Source organism: Eurytemora carolleeae, unplaced genomic scaffold (genome assembly GCF_000591075.1).
Source record: "Eurytemora carolleeae unplaced genomic scaffold, Eaff_2.0 scaffold35, whole genome shotgun sequence".
NCBI classification, from domain to species: domain Eukaryota; kingdom Metazoa; phylum Arthropoda; class Copepoda; order Calanoida; family Temoridae; genus Eurytemora; species Eurytemora carolleeae.
The window spans coordinates 216,049-241,896 of NW_019396166.1; the positions used below are offsets into that span (position 1 = coordinate 216,049).

The 25,848-nt window shown below is 32.5% G+C and overlaps 2 protein-coding genes across 22 annotated transcripts in view; both read right to left on the reverse strand.

The window, feature by feature from the left end:
* The window catches only part of LOC111696970 (uncharacterized), a 59,841-nt gene extending 47,313 nt beyond the window's left edge, over positions 1 to 12,528 (reverse strand). For 19 of the 21 annotated variants that reach the window (XM_023466800.1, XM_023466802.1, XM_023466798.1 and 16 more), the window contains exons 1-9: positions 12,410 to 12,528; positions 12,033 to 12,214; positions 11,675 to 11,879; positions 9,731 to 9,889; positions 9,062 to 9,136; positions 7,884 to 7,964; positions 7,251 to 7,353; positions 6,764 to 6,838; positions 99 to 225 (exon numbers count right to left, since the gene is read on the reverse strand). In XM_023466800.1, the coding sequence (XP_023322568.1) occupies positions 99 to 225; positions 6,764 to 6,838; positions 7,251 to 7,353; positions 7,884 to 7,964; positions 9,062 to 9,136; positions 9,731 to 9,889; positions 11,675 to 11,879; positions 12,033 to 12,214; positions 12,410 to 12,499 (1,097 nt within the window). In that variant the 5' untranslated portion in view covers positions 12,500 to 12,528. Of the gene's footprint in view, positions 1 to 98; positions 226 to 2,534; positions 2,643 to 6,763; positions 6,839 to 7,250; positions 7,354 to 7,883; positions 7,965 to 9,061; positions 9,137 to 9,730; positions 9,890 to 11,674; positions 11,880 to 12,032; positions 12,215 to 12,409 lie in introns of those variants that run through there. The other 2 variants (XM_023466799.1, XM_023466805.1) reach the window with 2 other exon arrangements.
* A 441-nt stretch (positions 12,529 to 12,969) lies between these two features.
* LOC111696980 (ankyrin-3) lies at positions 12,970 to 20,048 on the reverse strand. Its single transcript, XM_023466827.1, has 14 exons — positions 19,966 to 20,048; positions 19,265 to 19,366; positions 18,588 to 18,689; positions 18,473 to 18,517; positions 17,448 to 17,554; positions 16,905 to 16,995; positions 16,466 to 16,702; positions 15,939 to 16,069; positions 15,309 to 15,408; positions 15,004 to 15,060; positions 14,389 to 14,544; positions 14,053 to 14,178; positions 13,698 to 13,820; positions 12,970 to 13,062 (listed from the first exon to the last, which is right to left on the reverse strand). The coding sequence occupies exons 1-14, from the start codon at positions 19,993 to 19,995 to the stop codon at positions 12,970 to 12,972; spliced, it is 1,500 nt and encodes a 499-aa protein (XP_023322595.1). The 5' UTR covers positions 19,996 to 20,048.
* Positions 20,049 to 25,848: the final 5,800 nt, after the last annotated feature.

Genomic DNA, 25,848 nt, shown 5'->3' on the forward strand with positions numbered 1-25,848 from the left:
TCTATTTTTTACTTTCTCTCTTCCTTTTTTAATTATTTGCTTTCTCTAGCACCTATTTATTTTCTCTCTCAATTTCTGTTTCCTCTTTTGTAGCTTACCTGTTCATTGACTCCTTCTTCTCCTTCTCGTCGTTGGTAACATCGATCTGCATTGAATCATCCCCCAGCCCCTTCATCTCCTCGCTGGTCAGATACTTGTAGGTGTGGTCCTGGGGGTTCTCCTCTCCTACAATACAGATCGGTTTACTCAGATAAATACTAGATTTCTTTAGTCCTGGATAAATACCAGTTATTTAGATAAATAAATATGTGCAAAAAAATTAAAATAAGGACTTATTAGTCTGATTAATAGCAAATGCTTTTTTATATATAAATACTGAACATGGATCTATCTATTTATACCCTACTAAGTCAGATAGCTGATAGGTATATAAAGTAGTCGTGACTAGTCTTTTGATACCATGTCATAAAATGCCATGTTTAAATGTTTTTAAACTTTGAAAATGTCAAAACCAAAGTTTAAAGAATATCTAACTAGGTAAAGGTAAATAATATAAATGTTTTTATGTATTTTACAAAGATCGAACAATATTCCACCCGACATGTGTGCATGTAAAAAAGTTTCCGATGAAATACTGTGACAGGATGAAGATAATTAGTTCGGTTTAGTAGGTCATAAAACATACAGGGCGTTCTCAAAACAGAGATTTGTTTGAAAATATTCCATGTCTCTCATGAAATACATATCTAAATAGGATTGGTACAGTGGTATTTATCAACCTCCTGAAATATATCGGACTCCTATTAATCCCCTGGTACAGTGGTATTTATCAACCTCCTGAAATATATCGGATTCCTATTAATCCCCTGGTACAGTGGTATTTATCAACCTCCTGAAATATATCGGACTCCTATTAATCCCCTGGTACAGTGGTATTTATCAACCTCCTGAAATATATCGGACTCCTATTAATCCCCTGGTACAGTGGTATTTATCAACCTCCTGAAATATATCGGACTCCTATTAATCCCCAAACTTGCTTGAAATCCTGATTCAGCAGATAATTTCTACTGAAGTTCTAACCATCGTTTTTCTCTTAATTTTAGGTCAATTGCAGATTTGTAATAGTCAAAATCAAATTGAATTCAACTTGAAGTTTAAATCAAAATATGTCAATTGGAAAACGTGATTTTGAGGAAAATGACATTTTTCCCATTCTAATTCAAGTTTCAAATCTGCATCCCTGGATTTTAAGCTGTATAACCTAAGCAATTAAGATAAGACTCTTAAATCTTACAACGATTGTTCGATATTTTTCTTAGTATATGTAACATTTTTGACTTGCTCATAAAACAAAGTTTCCACTGTTCGTAAACCCCACATTCATTAATATTCTGACCAGGTTTCTAACAAAGAATAATTAAGATATATTTTCTAAAAAACAGGAAAATCTTTGATATTTACATGTATTGTAAATAGGAATCGATATAACAAATCTTTTGTTCAAGCTCTTGTAATAGTACTGATTAATTAAATATAATAAAGAAAAAAGAAAAAATTTGATGAAAACAGTAGAATTCTGATCAATAAATCTACAAGGTCAGTCAATAAAGAAGAAAATTCTAAGAAGGTTTCGTGTTTAACACTGTTTACTAGACTGAACTCTCAGTTGATATATCAGTATAAGCCCCTTAAACCTTTCCGAACCTTCTAACCCATGATTGAGTAAGCGCCAAGCCCAGTTTGTATTCATGAATTAAATACATAAATATATATATATATATAGAGAGAGAACGCTTTAAACCTAGCCTTATTGCACCTATGAAAATTGCAAATTCATCGTCACTGCAAATAAAGATGTGCATGCTCTGCTCTGACACAAAAATCAAGCAGTATTTACCAATTATTCCTTTAAAACTAGAAACAAGCGCGTTTTATTTTTATATATCTAGGGCTACAAAAAGTAAAAGTGAGTTGGTGAGGTAAAACCAAATACCAAGGCGTTGCAACACTAAGTCGAGGCTGTCCAAAAATGGGATGACTAAGGTTCAGAGTTGTCTATATCTCAATGTCGTTTAAACGCCCCGATGCTTTAAAATGATTTTTAAAATAAAAATAATTATAATTCAGATTTAAAAAGTGTGAATATTATGAATGAAATGAATAAACAGGAAAGAAGTCTGTTATGAACAATAAATTCGAGTCATCGTGAACAAACACATTATATTTTTTATATAACAAATAGATTTATAGATATTAAATATTATATACATATAATATAGATAATACAATAGAATAAAGAATATTGAATATGATTGAATATGATTATATATTATTATATATCTACTTGATAAACAGATATCAAATTCAACACTTTTATAATTTTCAATGTATTCGAATTTAGAGTTCAAGCAATATTTAAAAACATTAGACCTTGAAATTAAAACCTCCTTATGCCGATGCATGCTTCAAATCAAGTTAAAATTGATTTAATTTTTTTTCTATTTTGCTATTTTTTCGACTTAAAAAAATACCTTAAAACTAAATCCTATGAAACAGATTCTGATATTTTCACTTTAAAATCATTTTGAATTATTTCAATTGAAGATCACATGTCACTATCATATGTAAATATTTTTTCTGAAATTCTTTAATTTGATGAAAAACTAGATTGACTGGTGCACTGTGCAGATGGGGACATTGATAAATTGTTTTTTTACTAAAAATTTACTCAAAAATATCTCAGTTAAATAACTATTAAACCCTTGAAAATTCTCTTTTAAAAAAATTGTCCTTTATCGTAATTTAAAATAATGCATAGTCTCTACGACTATGCATTATTGCCTAATTGGAAAATAATTTGTTTCAGCAGATTGTTTATTTGAACATTATCGTATTGTCAATGTCAAACGAATTGTCAATTCGTAAGGATGTGGCAAGTGCATGCAAAGATTTATTGGTTTTATAAGATTAAGAATTTGTGAAATTGTCTAATGTCTATCAAGTACTTGGGATCACATCTTCTACTATGTGTAAAATATTGCACAAGTAAAAAACAAGTTTTCTGCTTGCCTGCCTGTATGCCTAGACTGGCTTGCAAACGTAAACTGAACTGTGCCCTGCCCCTGAGTAGCCGGTGTGTCAGGCATATACACATTGCATAGCAGAGAAGGGCAGGGATGCGGGAGGGGGAGGGGGTGCAAATAGGAAAAGATTGATAATTATTGGTACTAAATGTAAAAAAACAATAAGATAATTTCCACCTGTACTTCCAGTTTTCACAATATTATTCTTTAGTTTAAGTCATAAAAGTATATTTCACAAGTGGGTTCTTTAAATTATGTATATTGTATAATTATATATAGGGTTGTAAACATACATTTTATATCTATATATAAATTTGGCTTGTCTGTTTGTTTGTCTGTTTGTTTGTTTGTATCCAATAAACGTCAAAACGGCTGAACCGAATCCGATCGGGCCCAAATTTTTTGTGGGACATCTAGGGACCCCAGGGAAGGTTTATGAATGATCAAAATTTCAAATATTTGTCTCCATCAAAATTCGATCTTCATTACAGAATCTTACAATTTCCAAAACGACGTACGTGTTCCGAGTAAATACCGGCGTTTTGAACAAAACCCCGCCCTTTTAAATGTCTTAAAGAGAAAAGAATTTTTCACTTTTCGAAACTTTTCCAGAATTTAAATCTGTTAAAATTTAGAAAATGTATACAAACTTAAGACTATGCAGATTGCACAATTTAAATGGGTGTTTAAACTAATTCAAGGTTCTCAACAAGCTGCCATTTTAGTATTAGATTTTATAAATAAATGTAAACACATGTGGGCAAAATATCCTAAACATTTATCAAAAATAAACTGAGACCACGTGAGCAAAGCAAAGTTCAATTTAAAAACTAAATTTTCTTCAGGTTGCTTTGGCGTAAATATGATCTTTATCTGGTGTTTCGTCATAAACTTTTTCTAACCTATATCTTTGCAACCTGATAACGAAAACCTTTGAGATTTTAAACTTGGACTATCATGCTAACTGAATTCATATTCAGATATTTCTGTAAAGATTTTTTATGACAGTATAGCACAATTTGCAACCTTAAACTCTAGTTTTCTAATCCATATCTTGCGATTTTTTTCAAAACTTTTTTCATTTCCTTAATTTTAACACAAGTTGATATTTGTTAATTCTATCCCCCCCCCAGAAAAAAAAGAAAAAAAACATTTATTGGTTGAAAGAGTGAAGATAAATGTATCCTTTGGGGTTGTAAGAAATTTCTTGCAATAAATCAAACGAATTATAGAATTATTTAAATCCAGCACTCCAAGTTATTGTTAACATTAATCAAACCCACCACCGCCTTCAGAGGAATATTAGGCATATATCATTTTACAATTCTTATTGCATTCGCTATTGTCGAATTAAAAAATAAAAGGTCAAAAAAAATTGTCTAAATCTGTAGAAAGCACTTTTTTAAACTAATCTATTTAATCCTTAATGCTTGCATCGTTATCACGAATTCTAGCTCGCCTTGGGGCGGGGTGAAGAAGGATGTTTAAGGGTATTTGAATATATTGAATACGGAGGCACAGATTTACATGAGTGGTGTTGGAACAAGGACAAATATTATACCTACATTCATTCATCATATATTCAATACAACATGGCCGGAGGGTAGTGGCGGGGGCTCAGCTTAATGTAAATTATAAATAAAATTTATTTTAACCTTGACAAAATCCCATCATGTATTGTATAACCAACAATATAAAAGTTAACGAGCATCACGACAAAGTGCACTGAGTGCTCACTGATAAATCTGAAGTTTAGCGTATTCATTCGGAGATGATGGGCTGGTACAAAACCAACAAATTACTGTATTGATTGGATATTTTAAATCTCTAATTTTGATTATGCAGAGATTCTTCTGAATCATAACTATTTTATGCAAGAAAATCTAGTACGCGTTTCAAAGGGATCGGTTTAACAATTTTAATATTTACAAAAACTTTTTTCTATTCAGTTAAAAATAAATAAATATAGTTAACATAAATGTCAATGATTTTCCTCAAATTCCCTAATTTCTTTAGCTTTCCCCATTCGATTTGTATTTTTTTTAACTAGATTTAGCACTGGCAGACATGTCACATACTTCCGTTTTATATTTTACTATTTTTAAAAGTAAATATTTAATGTGTTTGAAATAATATTTTGTGAATGTAAACCTGTTCAATTTCTAGTTCTATACCACACAATATTCTAGGGTTTACAATGCTAACTTTCCAGATTTATTAGTATTATATATATATATATATACTTCTGGACTTCGGTTCTGCCTGCCCCCGGGTAATACCTCATCTCCGGATGGCCTGGGGGGCCGGGTGTCCACCCGATGGCGGTCTGGGTTCCCCAAAATGGGGGAGTTTTCAGATCTTTTTCCTGATATTCCTGACTATTTATATTGTACTATTTATATTTTACTATTTCAGGAATATCACCCGATGGCGGTCTGGGTTCCCCAAAATGGGGGAGTTTTCAGATCTTTTTCCTGATATTCCTGATATATATATATATATAATATACATACATACATATATTTGAGAACAAGAAATTCAGGGCGTCTGACTAAGTTGATTTAAGCTAAACCAACAGATCTAATATTTATGTATTTAATTTCTTCTAAAATCCAAACTCAAGTTTTCAAAGAATGCTGTCAACAATTTGTATCTAGGTTTGGTCTTTAATATTTTTTATTTGATTCATTCCAAAAACGAACAGCTTAATTCATTTTGCTCTATAAATTCTTTGCCATAGTGTATCAACCAAACTTTCAGGCATTCAGTTTTGTAATAATTAAATTTTTACAGATTCTGTGCAAAGGTGTCATTTAACTCCTGTTTCTAAGAAGGATAATTTGCGACCCTGATTTTACTCGAAAGCGAAATTCAATTTTTATGATACAATTTCTGCCTTTAAGCTTCAATGGAAAATTAAGTACCCAAACTATCTTTTTAAAGAAGCGGCACTATAACAGAATTGAATCTTTATCACAAACTCTGGTTTAATAATTATTATAACTTTGCAGCCCAATGACGTAGACCTTAGATATTTCAAACTTTTAAGTTAGATGAGATAATCTAAATCTTAAATATCAACGGTTGCACCACCAGGTAGTACAAATATAGGGATTAGAAAATTTGAGAATGTGTAAAAAAATTCAATGTTAATTGTAAATAGAGTATAGAAATTTATAACGCTGTGGTAAGACACGTACAGTAATATACTATTAATCAGCTGCATCAGTAAGGTAAGAAGCAAAAGCGTGGACTAGACAATGGTGTTTAATCATTTGTCTTATTAAACATATTGATTTATATAAAACTTTAAAAAATGGTTTATTTGCAGTGCAATAATTAGGGTTGGAGGATTTAAATTTTGAAAATAAATTCTAAATTTTAACTTTTAAGGATAATAAGCATGAAGAATTGAGAAAGGATTATAATTCCTTTTCTTTATAACTGGAATATTTTTTTCCTCGGAACTTCAGCAAAACTTTTAAGTTTTGAAGAAAAAAAATCAGCAAGAAATATATACAAAAGCTCTCTTTATTTACGCGGTGAATGCCTGCCTGCCAAGTGTAGAATAAAAGCAAGCTTAAGTGAAACCCAAATTCGCTATAAAGTAGTTTACTAAACTTCTTTACAAAAATAAGGGTTTGACAAAGCGTGAGCAGCCATTATTGATATCTTACTAGGTTCCACTATACTCTGCTCAAAATGGGGTAGATATATCTTTCTGTCATTCAGACATTCTTCACCCATATACCCTGCATAGTGCACAATATGTACTTACATATAACACTTTATTAAAAATACATTTTCCCCTTTTTTAGGTTTTCCTTTAGAGGTAAAACTATCCAGAAATTTTACAAAGTTAAATATATTTTCTCTGTTTCTGCACACTTTGTAAGTTCTTATCAAATAAAAGTAACGTCAGTAGTAACAACTTAGGCTACACTGCTTTGTTTTGAGATTTTGTTAACACTGTATCTCATTTATTCCGTGGTTTTCTTGGTTCGATTTAGTTTTCGATTGTGTTTCCTTATTTACTCTCTTACTGGTTTATTGGTTTACTGGATTCATAACTAAATTCTTGAATTACTGCATTTACTAATTTACTGGATTACTAATTTACTGGATGACTTATTTACTGTATTTCTAGTTAACTGATTTACTTACCGCCTTCATCCTCAGAATCCGACATGAATGTTTCCTGCATAGACTCAGGAGCCAGGACTCTATACTTCTCTTCTACAGTTGTTGTTGTAGTTGTTGTTACAACCTAGACAACACAGATCAGTAGCTTGTATGGTAGATAGGTAGATAGTTGGGTGGTTAGATAAATAGGGTAGATTGGTAGTTAGGTAATTAGTTATGTAGTTTAATAGGCAGGTATGTAGTTAGGTAATTAGTTATGTAGTTTAATAGGCAGGTATGTAGTTAGGTAATTAGTTATGTAGTCTAATAGGCAGGTAGGTGGGTAGGTAATTAGTTATGTAGTTTAATAGGCAGGTAGGTGGGTAGGTAAATGTAAGTAGGTAGTTAGGAAGGTAGAAAGGTGGTTGAATAGGTGGGTAGGTAGATGTAAGTAGGTAGTTAGAAAGGTAGATATGTGGTTAAATAGGTGGGTAGGTAGATGTAAGTATAGGTAGTTAGGAAGGTAGATATGTGGTTAAATAGGTGGGTAGGTAAATGTAAGTAGGTAGTTAGGAAGGTAGGTAGGTGGGTAGGTAGATGTAAGTAGGTAGTTAAGAAGGTATGTAGGTGGGTAGGTAGATGTAAGTAGATAGTTAAGAAGGTAGGTATTCCTACCTCATCTGTGACAACCTTTAAAGTCTCCACTACTGAGATATATCCCAGCTTCTGGGCAATACTCAGTGCAGTCTGACCATTCTAAACGAATATCTAATTCAAATAAATTCTTAGTCGAACCAGCGCGCTTTTTATGTAAAAGTTATCTTTGAGAAGCTGCGCATTTTGTGAAAATTTAAACAATCAAAATATATTTTGTTTTGAACATAAACTTACTTGGATATGTACATATATACTTATACGTCGGATATGTACATATATACTTATACGTACATATACCTCTTTTCTTTTTCCGATTGATTTATTTTCTTATGTTCTTATGAATGTAGTCGGATTCTGTTGAAAAAATTATTATCAGTAACATAACATTGTTTACAAATTATGCTCTCCCGTTTGGTTCTTCAGTAATAAAACATATTCTCTCCCGTTTGGTTCTTCAGTAATAAAACATATTCTCTCCCGTTTGGTTCTTCAGTAATAAAACATATTCTCTCCCGTTTGGTTCTTCAGTAATAAAACATATGCTCTCCCGTTTGGTTCTTCAGTAATAAAACATATTCTCTCTCGTTTGGTTCTTCAGTAATAAAACATATTCTCTCCCGTTTGGTTCTTCAGTAATAAAACATATGCTCTCCTGTTTGGTTCTTCAGTAATAAAACATATTCTCTCCTGTTTGGTTCTTCAGTAATAAAACATATTCTCTCCCGTTTGGTTCTTCAGTAATAAAACATATTCTCTCCCGTTTGGTTCTTCAGTAATAAAACATATTCTCTCCCGTTTGGTTCTTCAGTAATAACACATATCGAGACGACATATGTACACGTATAAGAATGAAGATGCGTAAAAATACCTCATTTAAGGAGTTGAGTTTTTGTCACAAACTCTGATTTTCTTATCCCTATATCTTTGTATTTTAATGTCAGAGACCTTAGATATTTCAAACTATTAATTATTTAAGTTCAACACCGTCAGGTTGCAAAGATAAAGCGATTTGAAAATCAGAATTTGTGGCTAAAACTCAATTCCTTTCCAAATAAAATCCTCACTTTTCAAGTTTTGTTATATTAAGTAGCGCTTAAAAACTTGACATTTACATAACAAAGACCTATATTACAGGAATATGATTATCATTTTAAATCGAACGAACATGATAAACGATATTTTAATCTAAGTCTTACGTTTGAAATCTGGTTCGGTGAAGCGTTGGATTCCAGAAGTAGGTTCACAATCTGACTGTGTCCTTGTTGGGCGGCCTAAACATCAGAAATATTAGATTAGCACGAACTTATTCAGATACTCAAACTATCCATTCAAAAGCCTGGGGGAAATTTTTGGATTAAAACAATCTTAAATTGTACAAAGTGCAAGTGATAGAAAAATATTCGAATTTTGAAACTTCCTGTGAAAAAATATCTCTTTTTCATCATTTACCTCTGTTATTCCCATGATTGCTTTACTTTGGATCCTGGCTTAACTTTTTTTAAACGGCAAAATCCCCGATATTTTTAAGTTAAAATTGCAATAAACAGATGATATCATAATATAATTTTTGAATCTGTTTTATTTAAAATTTGAACGAGAAATATTGCTCTAAAGTTTAGATTTATTAGTTCAGCAGTCAGATGACATATATGCATTAAACTCTAAACGATAAATAAACAAAATAAATAAATTTTCCAAATAAAATGTATTTTTATCAACATCAAAATCTTTATAGAATAACGTTTCTGAACAGAAAAAAATCACTTAGTTTTGAGTTACCTTGTACGTTAATAATCATAATTAAATTTCAAATATCTAGTTTGTACTAATGAATCATATTCAATGAAACTAGATGAAAAGTATACCTGATGAAGAGGTGTGTATCCAAGTTCATTTTGAACATCTACACGAACTCCCTGGCTGAGAAGGTACCGGACCATGTTGATCTGCCCGAAGTGAGCAGCAACATGAAGAGGAGTGTATCCTGCTCTGGTCTCATTGTCACATTCAGCTCCAGAGTCAACCTAGAACACAGATAATTCAATTCTCATCAATGCCAAATCCATTCTAGTCAGTTCTGGCAAGCGTTTTAATATAATGTTGCAAAAATGTCATTTGTTATGTACAGATATTCTTTCCCAAAGTATCAATTTTTCCAAGCATATAATGTTAATTGAATTTATATTTCTACGATATTTACATAGATCTTGTAAAAAAAAAAAATAAGATCAGTTCGTTGTCGGCATTGCATGTTAGTTGGAATGGTGGAAAATATTTTTATTAAATTTGCAAAAATCGATTTTTAGTGTTTTTCGTAGTATGCTGAAACTGGTGACGTAATGTCGTGTAGTGTATACATTCTGGTATTTAAATTCTAAAAATAAATGTGAACCGCAACTTTAGGGGACATTAGTTCCAAAACTAACACTTGGACCATTTCTAACACTCATTGTTAGAAGTGGGCACTAATTTCCCCACTTGATAGCTTCATGGAATGTATTTAAATGTTGCGACTATATCCAGATTAAAACATTGCTGTAGGGTGGAGGGTGGAAAGGAGGTTTTTGGAGGGTGGGAAGGTGGAGTGGTCGATGAAGAACAAAATAAAAGATGTAGAATCCATCTTGCGGAAAATGTCCGCAACTTTCCTAATCCTTCAGAAAACACAAAAGAGATGTCGAGGGGGCAAGGGAAGGGAGGTAGGTGGCTGGAAGTATAATGTATACATCTTAATATATTTGAAATATTTAAGATATAGGGATTAGAAAATTAGAGTTTGTGGCGAGTGCGCTTTTTGTTTACCAATTTTGTGGAGAAATTCATAAAATAACTACTGTTCTCAGCTAGAGAACAAACTTATTGCCGAGAAGTACTGACAACTTCTTGAATATTTATCTTTCAAAATATTTGTAGTTTAAAAGTGTGCACTGCTCACTGTCCAGTGATGTTATTTGTGAAAAGTGAAAACAAACAAAAAGATTTACGCCGATTTTAATCATGCAATGATTGCTGGAACATTAATTAAATCCTGCCAGCATAACTGACTTATTATTTCTATGCTGTATTTTCATTTTATCCAGTCCTTATAATTAATAAACACATAAAACACAATTCCCACACTAAATATGTGAAACAAACGCTATTCACAGCTAATGAGTTCTTGCCAACAACTCAAATGTTTAATCCCTACTTCTTTTAAACCCGACTTCGTAGACCTTCGATATTTCAAACTGTAAATACTGTTATATAAAAAAGTCTAAGTTTGAAATGTCGAAAATTTACATCATCAGATTGCAAAGATATTGGGATAAGAAAACCTAAGTTTGTGGTAAAGACTCAATTCCTTTCATGACTTGATGATTATTAGATTCAGGGCCTCCAAGTTTTATCCCAGATCAGATGGAAATGTTTCCAAATGTTTTTATATGTTTTGGCAAGCGTTACTTATTCTAAAAACCTTATGATCAGTAATAATTTGCTCGTTTAGAATCCCACGCTATGATCAGATAATTTAGACAATATAGAGATTGTACAAAATAATTAATTTGTTAAGTAATTTCATAGCCTTGTGTGCTACAAGGGAAAACCAAGCAAAACTGTTAAAAATCAATGAGTATAGGAAAGAATAATAAGAAGTTAAAATATAATGTTTTGAAACATAACAACGATAGGTTTTATCTGTTCAAACTATGAATTAACGTATCTGTTCAAACTATGAATTAACGTATCTGTTCAAACTATGAATTAACGTATCTGTTCAAACTATGAATTACTCCCGACATTAATTGACACAAACGAGGCTGGCTTACCAGTAACCTAGCAACCTCTGTCCTATCCTCCTGGGCACACAGATGGAGAGGAGTCAATCCATTCTTTGCCTTGTTGTTAACCTCCGCCTCCGCCTTGACCAGCAGCTCCGCCATTTCAATATGTCCTTCTTGAGCTGCCAAATGAAGAGGCGTAAACCCGGCCTTTGACTCTGAGTTCACCTTTCCACCATATTCGAGCAAGGTTCTTAAATATAAACAAATGTTAAAACATTTACTCACCTCAGTCTACAGTAACTAATAAAAAGTGTCAGAACCGAATTAAATTTATTTATATTTAATTTGAAGTTTCTTTGATTTTAACAAAAATAGAAAATAATTATAATTTTGGGTCTTTTACCTGGCAATATCCAGCTGGTTCTTCTTAGCGGATATATGAAGAGGTGTGTAACCGTTCTTAGCAGCAGCATGAGGAGATGCACCCCGCTCCAGGAGAAGCAGGGCGAGGGCTGTGTTGTCGTAGTGGACTGCCACGTGGAGGGGGGTCACACCATTCTTCCCCTCGGCATCTACCTCGGTCTCCTAGATTACACAAATGGAAATATTTACTATATATCCATGAATAAAGTGTTCCAACTTCCAATTTAAAACTTTTTTTGAGAATACTTAATCAAAAAGTGTTTTAATTTTATAACTTTAGTCCAGGAAGTATAAAAGACAAAATACTCATTTCCTAATTTTTGGAAAAGTCCTCATCTAACAAATTTTTTGTCTTACCTTTCCAAGCAGCAACTTTGCAACTTTAATATTTCCATATTTCGCCGCTAAATGTAGTGGAGTGAATCCTTTTTTAGTAGTTGAGGACATTGAGGCACCATGTTCCAACAAGATAGATGCAACCTAGAGTTTTGACAATTAATCAAGATTTTTCATTCATGGTAATGCTTTGAACATTTTAAAGAAAAAAAATAACTACATTGTAGGATCATATTTTTATTTTTCCCCATAATATCCTCGTTAACAATCCCCACCATGTTTTATGGGCGGANCTTAGCTCCACTCTAGTACTTTACATATTATATCAGATACCAACCTTAGCTCCACTCTAGTACTTTACATATTATATCAGATACCAACCTTAGCTCCACTCTAGTACTTTACATATTATATCAGATACCAACCTTAGCTCCACTCTAGTACTTTACATATTATATCAGATACCAACCTTAGCTCCACTATAGTACTTTACATATTATATCAGACACCAACATTAGCTCCACTATAGTACTTTACATATTATATCAGATACTAACCTAAGCTCCACTTTACACATGTTATCAAATACCAACCTTAGCTCCACTCTGAAGCAGAAGAACAACAATATCCACGTTCCCGAGTCTGGAGGCAATGTGAAGCGGGGTCTGTTGCTCCTGAATCAATATAAATGAATGAAATATTCACAGAAAAGCTATGCCAGATTTTACAGGAATCCAAGCGGTTTTCGATAAATCTAAACACAGCGATCTCTGTACTCGATGAACAGACAAAAGTTTTAAAGGGTACAGTTGTAAATCGAGCACCCCCCTCTTTACATGAAGTGTCACTTACAATCACGGACTAGATTATGAGAAATATCATAATATGGTGATCAAATTTAATTTACTTGATTAAAATTGCTGTTGTAATATATCTTCAACCTGGCTCTGAAGAGATGAAGAAAATAAATTAGTGCCTGGAAAATTAGAAAGAACTAAAACTGTCCAGGGTATATCCGGTGTTAAACTATAGAATTAGAGTACTTGTACGGGTTCTATTTGATAATTTCCCCAGTAAATATATTTAAATTTAAACTCTGACCAATTAAATTATTAGTTTGTTTAACAAGTTTTCATCGCTATTATCTGATTCAGGGAGATATGTTGTGACATAACATCAATGTTTTAAAGATGGATAAAACTGTTTCTAGTTTTTCTAATTACCTCTTACTATGCAAATTACAGATTACATTTATAAAGTACTAACTCCTAATTCTTTTGAACATTTTAATCTACACATCTTAACCTACCCGGGCAGTAGCGTCAACTTTAGCTCCATTCCTGAGGAGAATCCTGATGATATCCGTCTGGTTGGCGCGCGCTGCTAAATGTAAAGGTGTCTCTCCGCGCACAGTTGCCTCGTCAGGGCTAGCCTAGAAACAAAATATTCGTCAGATGTAAATGGTTTACCCTAGGTTTCAATGTGATGTGTCAAACGAATGGCCCATACCAATTTATGAATATTTTTGGAGGAATCTATTAAAAAACGTTATGCTAAAAATCTCCTGATTAATCATGTCATGCATATAACACTTCTATTCTCAGTTAAGGAAAAACTCGCGAATATTAAACGGCTGTGATGTATACAGGTGATTATTTTTTTACCTGGTGCTGTATGAGGTATATAACGATGTTCATACATCCCATAAAGGATGCAACATGGAGAGGAGTTAAGCCGGATTCAGTTGTTGCCTCAATACTTGCTCCGTACTTCAGCAATAGCTCCACAACCTGGGGCAAAACAATTATAAATCATTGCTCTGTTCTTTAGCAAGGATACAGTCCACAACAATAAGTAGCGTACAATACCACTAAGAGCAAATAAATAATACATACTTAGTACTTATATAAATATCTAAAATCTTCTTTTGATTTGTTTGATTTAAATCAATACTTTGAGATTAATTTATTAGAAGTTTAACAACATCTTTTTTCTTTTACCTTGATCCTGTTCTTTTTGCAGGCAATATGGAGTGGAGTGAAACCATTGAGCGCTCTGCTGTTTGGATCCGCTTTCCGGTCAAGGAGGAGCTTAGCCACGCGCACATGACCGCAATGCGCCGCCACGTGAAGGGCAGTCAAGTAGTCTACCGTAACCTAGAATTCAGTCAATGTAGAGTTTTCTTATTTTGATGAGGAAGGAATGATACCAGGAAAGGAATTGAGTTTTTGTCACAAACTCTGATTTTCTATTCAATATATCTTTGCAACCCGCTGTCGTAGACCTTTGATATTTAAAACTATGAAATCTGTTGAATTAAAAAATCTAAGTTTCAAATATCACAGATAAAAAGTGTGTTGGTAACGTCCTACCAAGGGCAAATGCATTCCAATCCTTTAAAGTCGGTCCGGTCTTATTTCTATGATTTCTATGCTGGGATGAGGAGGGAGGAAGTGAGGAATTTTAAAGAGGGTAAGTTGAGGAATTAGGAGTAGAAAAGTGGTATTTTGGCAGGATTGGGAGTGGGTGAATTGAATAAAGATTTTAAGAGGGAGAAATCGAATAGGAGAAAAATGTTGTTATGGAGGGAGGGGAAGATCCGGAACTGTACTAACCTCATCCACCGGGGCCTTGTGATGAAGGAGGATTCGGGCAGCATCTACATGATCACCCTGAACACACATACATAAATACATAAATAATTACATTTATTTTCATTGAACTAGTTCAATTAGTTCAATCATTTTAAAATCAGATAATTCACCAAAATATTTAATTTTTTTGAAAACTAGAAGCAATAATTTTTGTTTAGGCTGGGCGACTAAAAATCTAAATAAGAGTTTTTGTCAACAATTTTATTAATTAACTAATAAAGGGATTGGAGGATGTATTGAAATATTTGTTTTTAAAAAAACACTACCTGTGACGACATGTGCAGAGGTGCAAGACCATTCTTTGTTTTTGCTGAGATAGGAGCACCTTGCTGTACCATCATATCAACAACATTCTCGTGACCAGATCTTTAACAAATATTCTTTTTTTAACTTTTAATACAAAAATACTATGGTAAAAACCTTTAAGCTTAAGTCTCAACTAAAATCAAGTAAATTGGTATCTTACATATACCTAGTTATCGTAATAATATGTGGAATTCATATCGAAACCTATCCTGTAGTGTATATACTATAATATACAACATATATTGGGCAAATTGTTCACATTTTATCAAAACTTTAAGCATTGCTTAGAATCCTGTCATTAAAAATAACTATTCTTCGTCTTAAATTTTAATTATGAATCAAAATAAATGGATGAATGATGAAGTTGGGTTAACTCAGAAATGTAATGGATGCACAAGAATAGTTTGGAAAGGAATAAATACTGGATAAGTATAAATAAACGATTGAGACGAGATTAGTAAATATATGTGCATTATTCAGTGTACTATGCTGTTATTTCTTATTTAAAAAATATATTTTTTCAAGGTTATTCAATATTGTGTTTAGAAACCGTAATTATAGTTTCATTTTGTTTTCATAGTCGACCTTACCTGGCAGCACAATGAAGGGGTGTAAGACCATCTCTTGTTCTTGACTCCAGGTTTGCTCCTTTATCCAGCAGAAGGGAAACCATGTTGGATTTACCCCATTTAGCAGCCACGTGGAGAGGAGTGATGTTGTGCTGAAATAAAGTTATTTCCTTAAATCTTTTTTAAAAAAGTTTTTGCAAAAGAGATAAATTTTGTTGATAGACCGTCATAGTTCCATAATGGTTTCATTAGCATCAAAACCCATAAAAAAGAAATAAACAATTAGTTTATAACAACTTAAACCTATGAAATGAAATATTGAATTAGGCGCTCATAGATTTTTCAATAAACCTTTAGTTTTATTGTTGAATGCACTAAAGCGGATAATTTCCTTCTATCAATAACTATATCTCAGTGATTGATTTAAAACAAACTATCTAAAGATACAGTACTCCATTAAACTTTTATTGATGCAATATGCAATTCTTTTTTTACTTATCGACTTAGACTGATAAGGACTTTTTATTAAGTTGAAGAGTTTGCTTTACCTTTGCTGAATAGTTAACATCTGCTCCTCTTTGGAGCAAAACAGCAGCAATGTTTTCATTTCCGTAGTGGGAAGCAATATGGAGTGGTGTAAACCCACTCTTGCTCGTGACATCAGGGTTGTGATCGTTCTGTAGCAGAAGCGCAGCAGCTTTAGTGTCGTCTTTTTTCGCGGCAATATGGAGCGCAGGTAGGCGAACCTTGCCACGAGTATCGTTCTCTAATAAAACTGCGACAACCTACAAATATTATAAGTAAATAACCAACAAAATAATAACAAGTCAGTTTTTTAAATAAAATGCTACGCTAAGAATATTTTCATTTTCCTTTATCTATTTTTATCGAAAAGAGTGACAGAACAAACAACAGAAAGGAAGAAAGATAAACAGTTTGCTAGAATAATTGCTGAATGTTTACTTAGTTTATGTTTTATTTGTTCACCTTATCATGTCCTTGCTGAAGGGCAACAGCCAATGGAGTGAACCCATCTTCAGTAGCAAGGGACTGGCTCGCCCCACTCGCAAGAAGAAACCTTAAAATAAAATAAAAAATTAAAACTTTATTTTTTTTGAAAAAAGTTTTATCCGTTTAATTATAGTTCCTCACAAGAGATCTATTAATGAAAAGTTGAGACTCATTTCTCTTTAATCTAAAATTATATCCCTCATTTTTATTCCGATCCTTTGACTTTATTTGGAAAATATATATTCCCCAGTTCTCAGCCTCTGTATAATTACGTTCCTGCTTTCAATATAATAAGTTTTAATATTTATTTGAGCCTTTTACATTAAAATATTTTGCATTCAACAAAATCAAAGGTAGTAATATCTATATGTATTGTGTGTACTAGTCTAAAATATTTAAGTACAACAAATAAACATAAACATAGAATTTCTGTCTTTGATAATATAAACTCAAATATGCACGCATAGGATATTTGTGTTTTTTTAAAAACTATAACATAGCTACATTGCCAACTCTCACCTGACAACCCCGTCATGGTTCTCCTGGGCGGCCATGTAAAGCGGGGTGAATCCATTCTGGGACTGCACATTCACACTGGCAGAATGAGCAACTAGAATCTTCACAACCTAGGCAAAAGCGCTGTACAGTGTAATATGAAGAACTATTCCGTACACCACTGGGATTCAATAATGCGTATAAAGGAATTGAGTCTTTGCCACAAACTCTGATTTTCTAATCCCTAGATCTTTCCAACCCAATGTCGTGACGTTTGATATTGCAAACTAAGAATTCTGTTAAATAAAATAATATAAGTTTGAAATATCAAGGGTTTATACTTTATACAATCAAGTTGCTCAGATAAAGGTTTTAGAAAACTTGAGTTTGTGGCAAAAAAACTCAATTCTTATCAACAAAGTTTGACAAGTTTATTTGTTTTAATACTATAAATTTATTGTGGATAAAATATTTGATATTCTGTTGTCCTAGTTTCTGTAAGACTGAATTATTAATTTAAAGTAAAGATATTGGATTATGATATCCCCTGATAGTATCCGATATTGCATGCTATCTTCAACAACCAACATAGGCCTTCTTTGTATTGAAGCCGGTAATTTTAGTTTAAATAGTTTCAACTAAAGGATACTATGAACCCATTTGTACTGCAAAAGAAAAGAGTTCTACTATAAATATTAAAGGAATTGAGTTTTACCACTAACTCTGATATGTGCAACCCTATGTCGTAGACCTTAGATATTTTAAAATATGTATTATGCAAGAATGAAATATCAAAGATTCACACCATTAGGTTGCAGAAATATAGGGATTAGAAAATAAAAGGCTTGTGTCTAGGACTCAGTTCCTTTAGTTCATTTTAAAATGCTGCCATCTAAAACTTTTTATATTTATAAAATAGAACAATGACAAATGTTTTAACGTTAAATGTCTATTTCAAATTCAGTAAAAGTTGTATCTTCTAAAAGAAAGGACTTTCAAACGACCAATATAAAAAAAAATATTTTAAAAATGGAAAAACGTAAAATTACCTCTTCTTGACCAGCCAAGCTTGCAATATGAAGTGCAGTATTTCCCTGAAAGAAAAAAATTGTTAACCAACATTTTACACATTTTTAAAACCCTTCTAATAAGAAAAGCATTTACCTTTTTTGTGGAAGCATCGATTTTTGCTCCCCTTGCGAGCAAATCTTGAACTATATGCACGTGACCCTCTTTAGAGGAGAGATGAAGTGCGTTCAACCCATTCTGTAATAATAACAAATTAATGAAAAAAAACGTTATCAAATAAGTTGTAACAAAAGTTATCTTGTCATTATATCAAACTTCGGGAAAAGTTTTCAAAGAGTTGATCAATTCGAGGTTAGATTAATAGGTTTCAGGCTTTATCGATTGAAAAGCTTCAATAATTTAAATCAAATTTATTAGACTGATTGTTATTTGATTATTTGATCCAAGGTTATAATGTAAGGAAAGTTATTTCAGAGGTGTACGCATCTTTTGTACTGCAGTGTACTGTCTATAGGCGGGTAATGTAAACACAAGACGGGTGTCGAAGCCTGACATGGGATCCATCTTTCACATAAAAAATCAATGAAATATTTTAGTCATAGGAAACTATTATGTGAATTATCAAAATGTAATGCTTTGAACTTCCTCGGATACTAATAGGACACTGATGCTTCTATTCTTGTTTTCAAATTCCGCCCACAGAGAACTGGTTTCAATATGTACACAGAGTATACGCAACTGCAATTAACTTTCCTTGCATTACAACCTTGATTTGATCTAACGAATATTTTATTAATCAATGATTTTCTTACCGCGTTACAGGTGTTGATGTCTGTTCCGTTCTTGAGATATTCAGAAACCTTTTCAGTATTTCCACCTCGCGCTGCTCGCAGAAACGAAGCGCTGTCGTCGGACTAAAAAAAAGGTTTCATGTTAGAAATAATTGGGAGTTTTTTTGTCTAGAAAGAAACGAAATTCTTTAGATGAGACATCGAAACTGTTGTTTATAGTCTTCAAATTAGAATTCTTTATATAGTTAAGAGTTTTTCAAACATTTGTTTGGTTTGAAAATGGTCATTTCTTAATTTAACGTAGAATATTTCCGAAAAACCTTAATCTAATTTTCAGTCCTATGCANACATATCCATAAAGTATACTTGCTAAAGTGAACGGCGTTGAACGAGAAAATAAAAAAAACTGATTTTAGGAAAAAATCGAATTATTTTTGTCTCTGTTACCCCCAGCCGTTTGGCCAACATAGCTAACTTATATATATATATGAGTTAAGAGCTTTACTATATAGAGATATATTGCGAGGCGGGTTAAAAAGTATGGACGGGGGGAAAAGAAAAATTAGATGAATTTATTGTTAATAGCTTCAGTTTGAGGGGTGGGCCGGGACCCGGGGGGATTGTGTGTTTAGCTTTCCTAACTATCATTGATTTTTTAAGTAATCTTAATCTTATGGACATTTTTAGAAATACCACTTCTTGTTGTTGGGATGAAAACTTACTTTCACGACAGGGGCGGTTTCTGTCACCATTGTTTAAATGTTGTTATTATTTCATTTTATTTCTATTTATTAAACCGAATGATTAAGAGGGATCAGTATCATTGATTCTTATATATTATGTATATAATATTACTATTAGCACTAATACGAGTTCTTAACGGAAAATTATATCATTTGTTACAAAAATGTAATTCTTTTTTAAAATGTCTAGCTGAGAACTTAATAGAAGATTTGTTATAAATGGATTGGCCAGAATTAATATGAAAGTTGGAAAGAATGGTTAAATATCGAATAAAAAGGAGTTGGACAGCAGAAATAATGATGGGCTGTTTACAACAAATTTGTATTTGATGAAAAATGATTCATTGGATGAAAAAAAATATAGGATGGATTGGATAAGAACTGTAGGATGAATGAATAAGAATAAGCCAGGATAAGTCTATAAAAGATAGGATGATTGAACAATGGTTGGGACTGGTAAAACTGGACTAAATCTCTGGTTGGCTGTAAACTGAGCAGGGTTGGGCCCGGAAGATATTGAATCACACTGGATTATTTATATAGAGTACACTGCACTGTTTGTTTTGTAAACAAGATTATTACACTAACGACACTGATTAAACTAGTTGGGACTAATTAGCTGATTATATAGATTGTATAAATGAATAGAGGAGTGTAGAGGATAGGGTAGGACGGAGGCCGGGGTGTGTCCGACTAGAGGTTTTAGAGCCTCCAGCCACCAATCCAACAGCCTCTAATCCATCCAGCCATCCATCTATTCATCAATTCATTAATTCATGCTCCACCCATCCTCTCATCCACACAATCATCCACACAATCATCCTTCTATCTTTTCTATCCATTCATTTACTCATCCACACAATCATTCTTCCATATTTTCTATCCATACATTTACTCATCCACACAACCATTATCCCATCTTTTCTATCCATACATTTACTCATCCACACAATCATTCTTCCATCTTTTCTATCCATACATTTACTCATCCACACAATCATTCTTCCATATTTTCTATCCATACATTTACTCATCCACACAACCCATCTTTTCTATCCATACATTTACTCATCCACACAATCATTCTTCCATCTTTTCTATCCATACATTTACTCATCCACTCAATCATTATTCCATCTTTTCTATCCATTCATTTACTCATCCACACAATCATTCTTCTATCTTTTCTATCCATACATTTACTCATCCACACAATCATTCTTCTATCTTTTCTATCCATACATTTACTCATCCACACAAATACTCTTATCCAAAAATCATTTTACTATCGTTTCTTTTCATTCTTGATTTTTAATTCATTTTTTAATTTGTTTATCTATCCTTGAAAAGCTGGAGACTTGCTTTCAATTCTATTTTTTTCATTTTATCTTTGTAACCTGATAGTGTATACCTTTGATATTTCAAACTATAAATACTGCTAGATCTAATAGTTAACGTTTGAAATATCAAAGGTTACAGTTATCAGATCAAAAAAAACGTGTTAAATTATTGAAAAAAAACGTTTCTAAATTATCCAAATATGAAATGATAAAGAATGGCTGCAGGATGGAATAGGAAATGATAAAGCATGACTGCAGGATGGAATTGAAAATGATAAAGCATGGCTGTAGGATGGAATATGAAATGATAAAGAATGGCTGCAGGATGAAATAGGAAATGATAAAGCATGGCTGCAGGATGGAATTGAAAATGATAAAGCATGAATGCAGGATGGAATTGGAAATGATAAATGAATCCATGCAACTACTTGATTTCACTCAAAAATTTCTTATCTGTATGGCATTGGCAAAGGCATCAAACGTTTAGTACATAATTTTTCTCACAGTAATGATAAATTGCGTATCTAGAGTTTTGTTATTTATTTTAAGTTGCACTACGTTTAAACCTTCACGTTCTGTTTTTTTCAGGTTCTACAGGGAAAGTAATCTAAGTCTAATGTATCTAATATTGAACGAATAATTACAATTATTAAAGTGCGAGTTGAAAAAAAAGTAATAATTGAATTCTCGCGCTCGATAACTTATTAAATTTGAACATAACATGTAAGAGTGGGAAAAATTGGGAAAGCTATGACTAGGAATATAGCTAGCAATGAGATATACATAAGAATCTAAAATTTTTTAAATCTCAATTTAAAAATCAGGATCATAAAAGCATCGAAAGATACGTTTTGTTCCGTTATCTTCAAAAATATTTAATTCAAGGCTTCAAAACGGCCGGCAAGAACCATTTAAAATAATTTTAATTTTAAACTGTATTTCTAGTTAAGTTTATTGTTAAGCAGATGTAAAAATGTAAAAACAATCTTAGACTTATTCAAAGCATTTGATGTGGAAACCTTGACGCTGTTTTTTTGTTTATTTTCCTCCCGTGCAAGCAGTACGTTATACTCACCGTTATTATTCGCCCCAAACTATTAAAAACGTCCCCTGCGTTTTGCATGATTTCACAACACGAGCCTCTGGTTTCATCCTCACACATCTTTTTATTTTCGGATTTGAGAAATTTAACTTTTCCGACTAGTATTTAAAATTCAGTATTCAAATGAGCACTTCTTTGCATTGTAAAAAGTGTCAGAATAGTTTTGCAAGATCAAACTTTTATTCAAAATTTGTTGCGTTGTTCGTTTCGTTTTTGTTCGTTTTATCGGAGCTATGTCGGTCAACTGCAGGGAATAACAAGCTCAAGTCTGGGCACAACAGAGGGGATGTAAACAAACTAAGGTGGGGGGGTTGAGACGAGTCTTAAAGCTTTTATTCCATTTCTATATTTCTAAGTGGAAAATATTTTTATTTATATCTTTAAAATATTTGCAAGCCCCCCTCCTTCCTTCTCTTACTCTCTTTAACCCTGGTCTATAGGCCTAGTCTCAGCTTTCATGTCTAGAATTATATTTTGGGTTAAATAGATAGATAGATAGCAGTTAGACAGATGCTATAGATATAGCAAATATAAGATAGATAGATAAATATCTTGATTAAATCCCTTACACAATTTTTGAATTTTTTAGTGTATACAAAAAAATGATTTTTTTTTAGCAATCTTCAGGACAAAATAAACAGATATTTGTTTGACAAACGCAGTCTAGTTAAAACGGAGTTTAGTTGGGTGGTTCTTTGCCGAAAGCAGGATGCAGACCTCGATATGGAGAGGAGGGGGGAGCAGTGCATCCATGCAACTTCTTGATCCTGAGCTTTCTTTAAACAAATATAACTCTAAACTAAGTATTTCGACACATTTACGCCAAGCTGAATATATGTACTTTCGCTGTTACACGTCACATAACTCACATTAAATAATTTTTCTTATTTTTCATTTTCATAAAAGTATTTAAATCTTGATTTAAAATTTGTAAACTTATAATTAATGAAGTTTGAAAACAAATTATTATGAATAAATAGTTAGAAAGGAGATGAAAGGAATGTCATAAAAGGCTGCGAAATTTAAAATTTAGTTTTTAAGTTAAAGTACCCGGCCATGATCGCTAAGAATTCATTATTTGAAAAGAATAATTTACACAAATATAGTTATTCATTCCATTCAGGTGTTGAAATTTTTCTTTTCACTTCATGTCATGAAAGGCTGTGAAATTTAAAATTTAGCTTTGAAGTTAAAGTACTCGGCCATGATCGCTAACAATTTATTATTTGAAATAAATAATTTACACAAATATAAAATTACTCATTCCATTAGAGTGCTAAAATTTTTCTTTTCACTTTAACATTACAAAGATTACGTAGTGTAAAAAAATAACTATTCTATTGACCTTTTTTTTAAAGAATGGTATAATTGAATTAGTTGATAAATCAGTTCTTAAAATTCAGAGAATATTAAAAATTCGCCCCCCCACAATCATCCTTCTNTTTGTGGTTAAAACTTAGTTATCTGCTCTGCTATCATCTATAATCATGATTTAAAAGATAATTTCCAACCTTGGATTATAATGATCTCCGAGACTATGACATCCTCTACTAACATCTCCAGCCTCGTGGACAGCTAGACCATGTTCTCCGGGTTCTAAACCATCTAGAGTTCCCTCTACTATACACCTGATATTTTTAACATATACAATATATTGAAATTAGAGTTCTTATTCGCAAAAACCGCGAAACTGGCTAAATTATCTGTACAAATTTAAATTTGATCTTAAAGGGAGTGTTCGCGACAAATGAAAGGGGGTATAGGCTTAATGCGATAAAAAGCGCTTTTGATTAATTTAATTCCAAACAAATCATTCAGATATTACTAACAATAGTCATCGATCATTTTTCGACGCATTCGTAAATAGTTGATATTTCATTTTATTTTGTATTTTTCATGATCTGAGAGTTACTTTTGAAAACATTTTTTTGATAATGAAGACGACATTTTTCGAAAATCCAGCGCCAACGAAAATTATTTAAAAAAAAAAAAAAATCACAAATATTATGAAATATTAACTATAATGCTTCGAAAAATAATCGATGACTATTGTTTTTAATATCTGAATGATTTGTTTGGAACTAAATTGATTTGTTTACAATCCGAGTTGATTGTTGCATCTTTCTGAATTTGTATGGACACTACGTTCTTCGGTATTAGTCGTTTTTAACAATTTTCTCCTTATATACGCAACAGATAGAAGTAATATTAGTAGCGATCAAAAGCGCTTATTTTTCGCCGTAAACCTATACCCCCTTTCATTTTTCGTGAACACTCCCTTTAAAGTGGCGTGTTCGATTCACTACAGTATCCTTTAAACCTGTGACTAATCAAGGAGGACGGATGTATCGATATTTATACAGAAACGCATGTAATTGTTTATAACTTTGTTTGCGAGCTGTTTTTTTTGAAAATTCTAGTTTTCACTTTGTACGTTCTAGAAGTTGCAGAAAATAAATATTTTAATTAAAAATTTTGAAAACCGCATTGGACGCAGGATTTACAGGATTCTTTAAAAATATTTCAAGTCATACGAGTCATACTGTACGCTATATATTATTATGTCTTCGATGATCAGATAATGGTTTAAAACATCTATAGGTTCGTTAAAGGTTCTTGAAATTAAGCCTACAGTCCCTTTAAAAGCCTAACCGGGGAGGGGGGGGGGGAAGGGCATGCATGGCCCTCCCCTTCCTCAAAAGACAAGTTTTTAGTTGAAAATCTTTGTGCCTGCAATGTGCTGACTGAATATTTCACAGAAAGTAAGTATAATTTCATTTTTAAACCAATAACAACTGCTTTAATTACCTTTATGAACCGTGGATTAATATATATATTAGACTGTCTGGCATCAACAACGTTAACCCTTCCCACCCTCCCCTCCTGGGCAGGAGGTAGAGTAGGGTGGGCAGAGGGGTTCTCAGGCATTTCTAATTAATTTTTAGTTGCATTTACATTGTTTTCTTAAAAAGAATATTGATCAAAAAAAATTCAATCCCCAACAGAGAAAATATACTTAATATTGCATAATCAATGGCCAATGGAATGGTTACAGGACCCAAGTAAAGATCAGTAACAAATGGATAGGACACAAGACTGCAACATCAGGAAACAAATGAAAAAGAACAACAAGAGAAAGAAAAAAGAACAAAAGGCCTAAAGAACCAATGAAAAAGAAAAAAACAAATGGAATGGATCCACGACTGAAGGAAACAATACAAAAAAAGGACACCAGGAAACGGTTAATCAATAGGAAGCAAACCAATGGAAAGGACACAGCTCCAATGCAAAGGAAACAGGACCAATGAATGGAATCAGGACCAAAAAATGGAAATAGGACAAATGAAAGGAGACAGGAATAATAAATGAAAACAGGACCAATGAATGGAAACAGGACCAATAAATGGAAACAGGACCAAA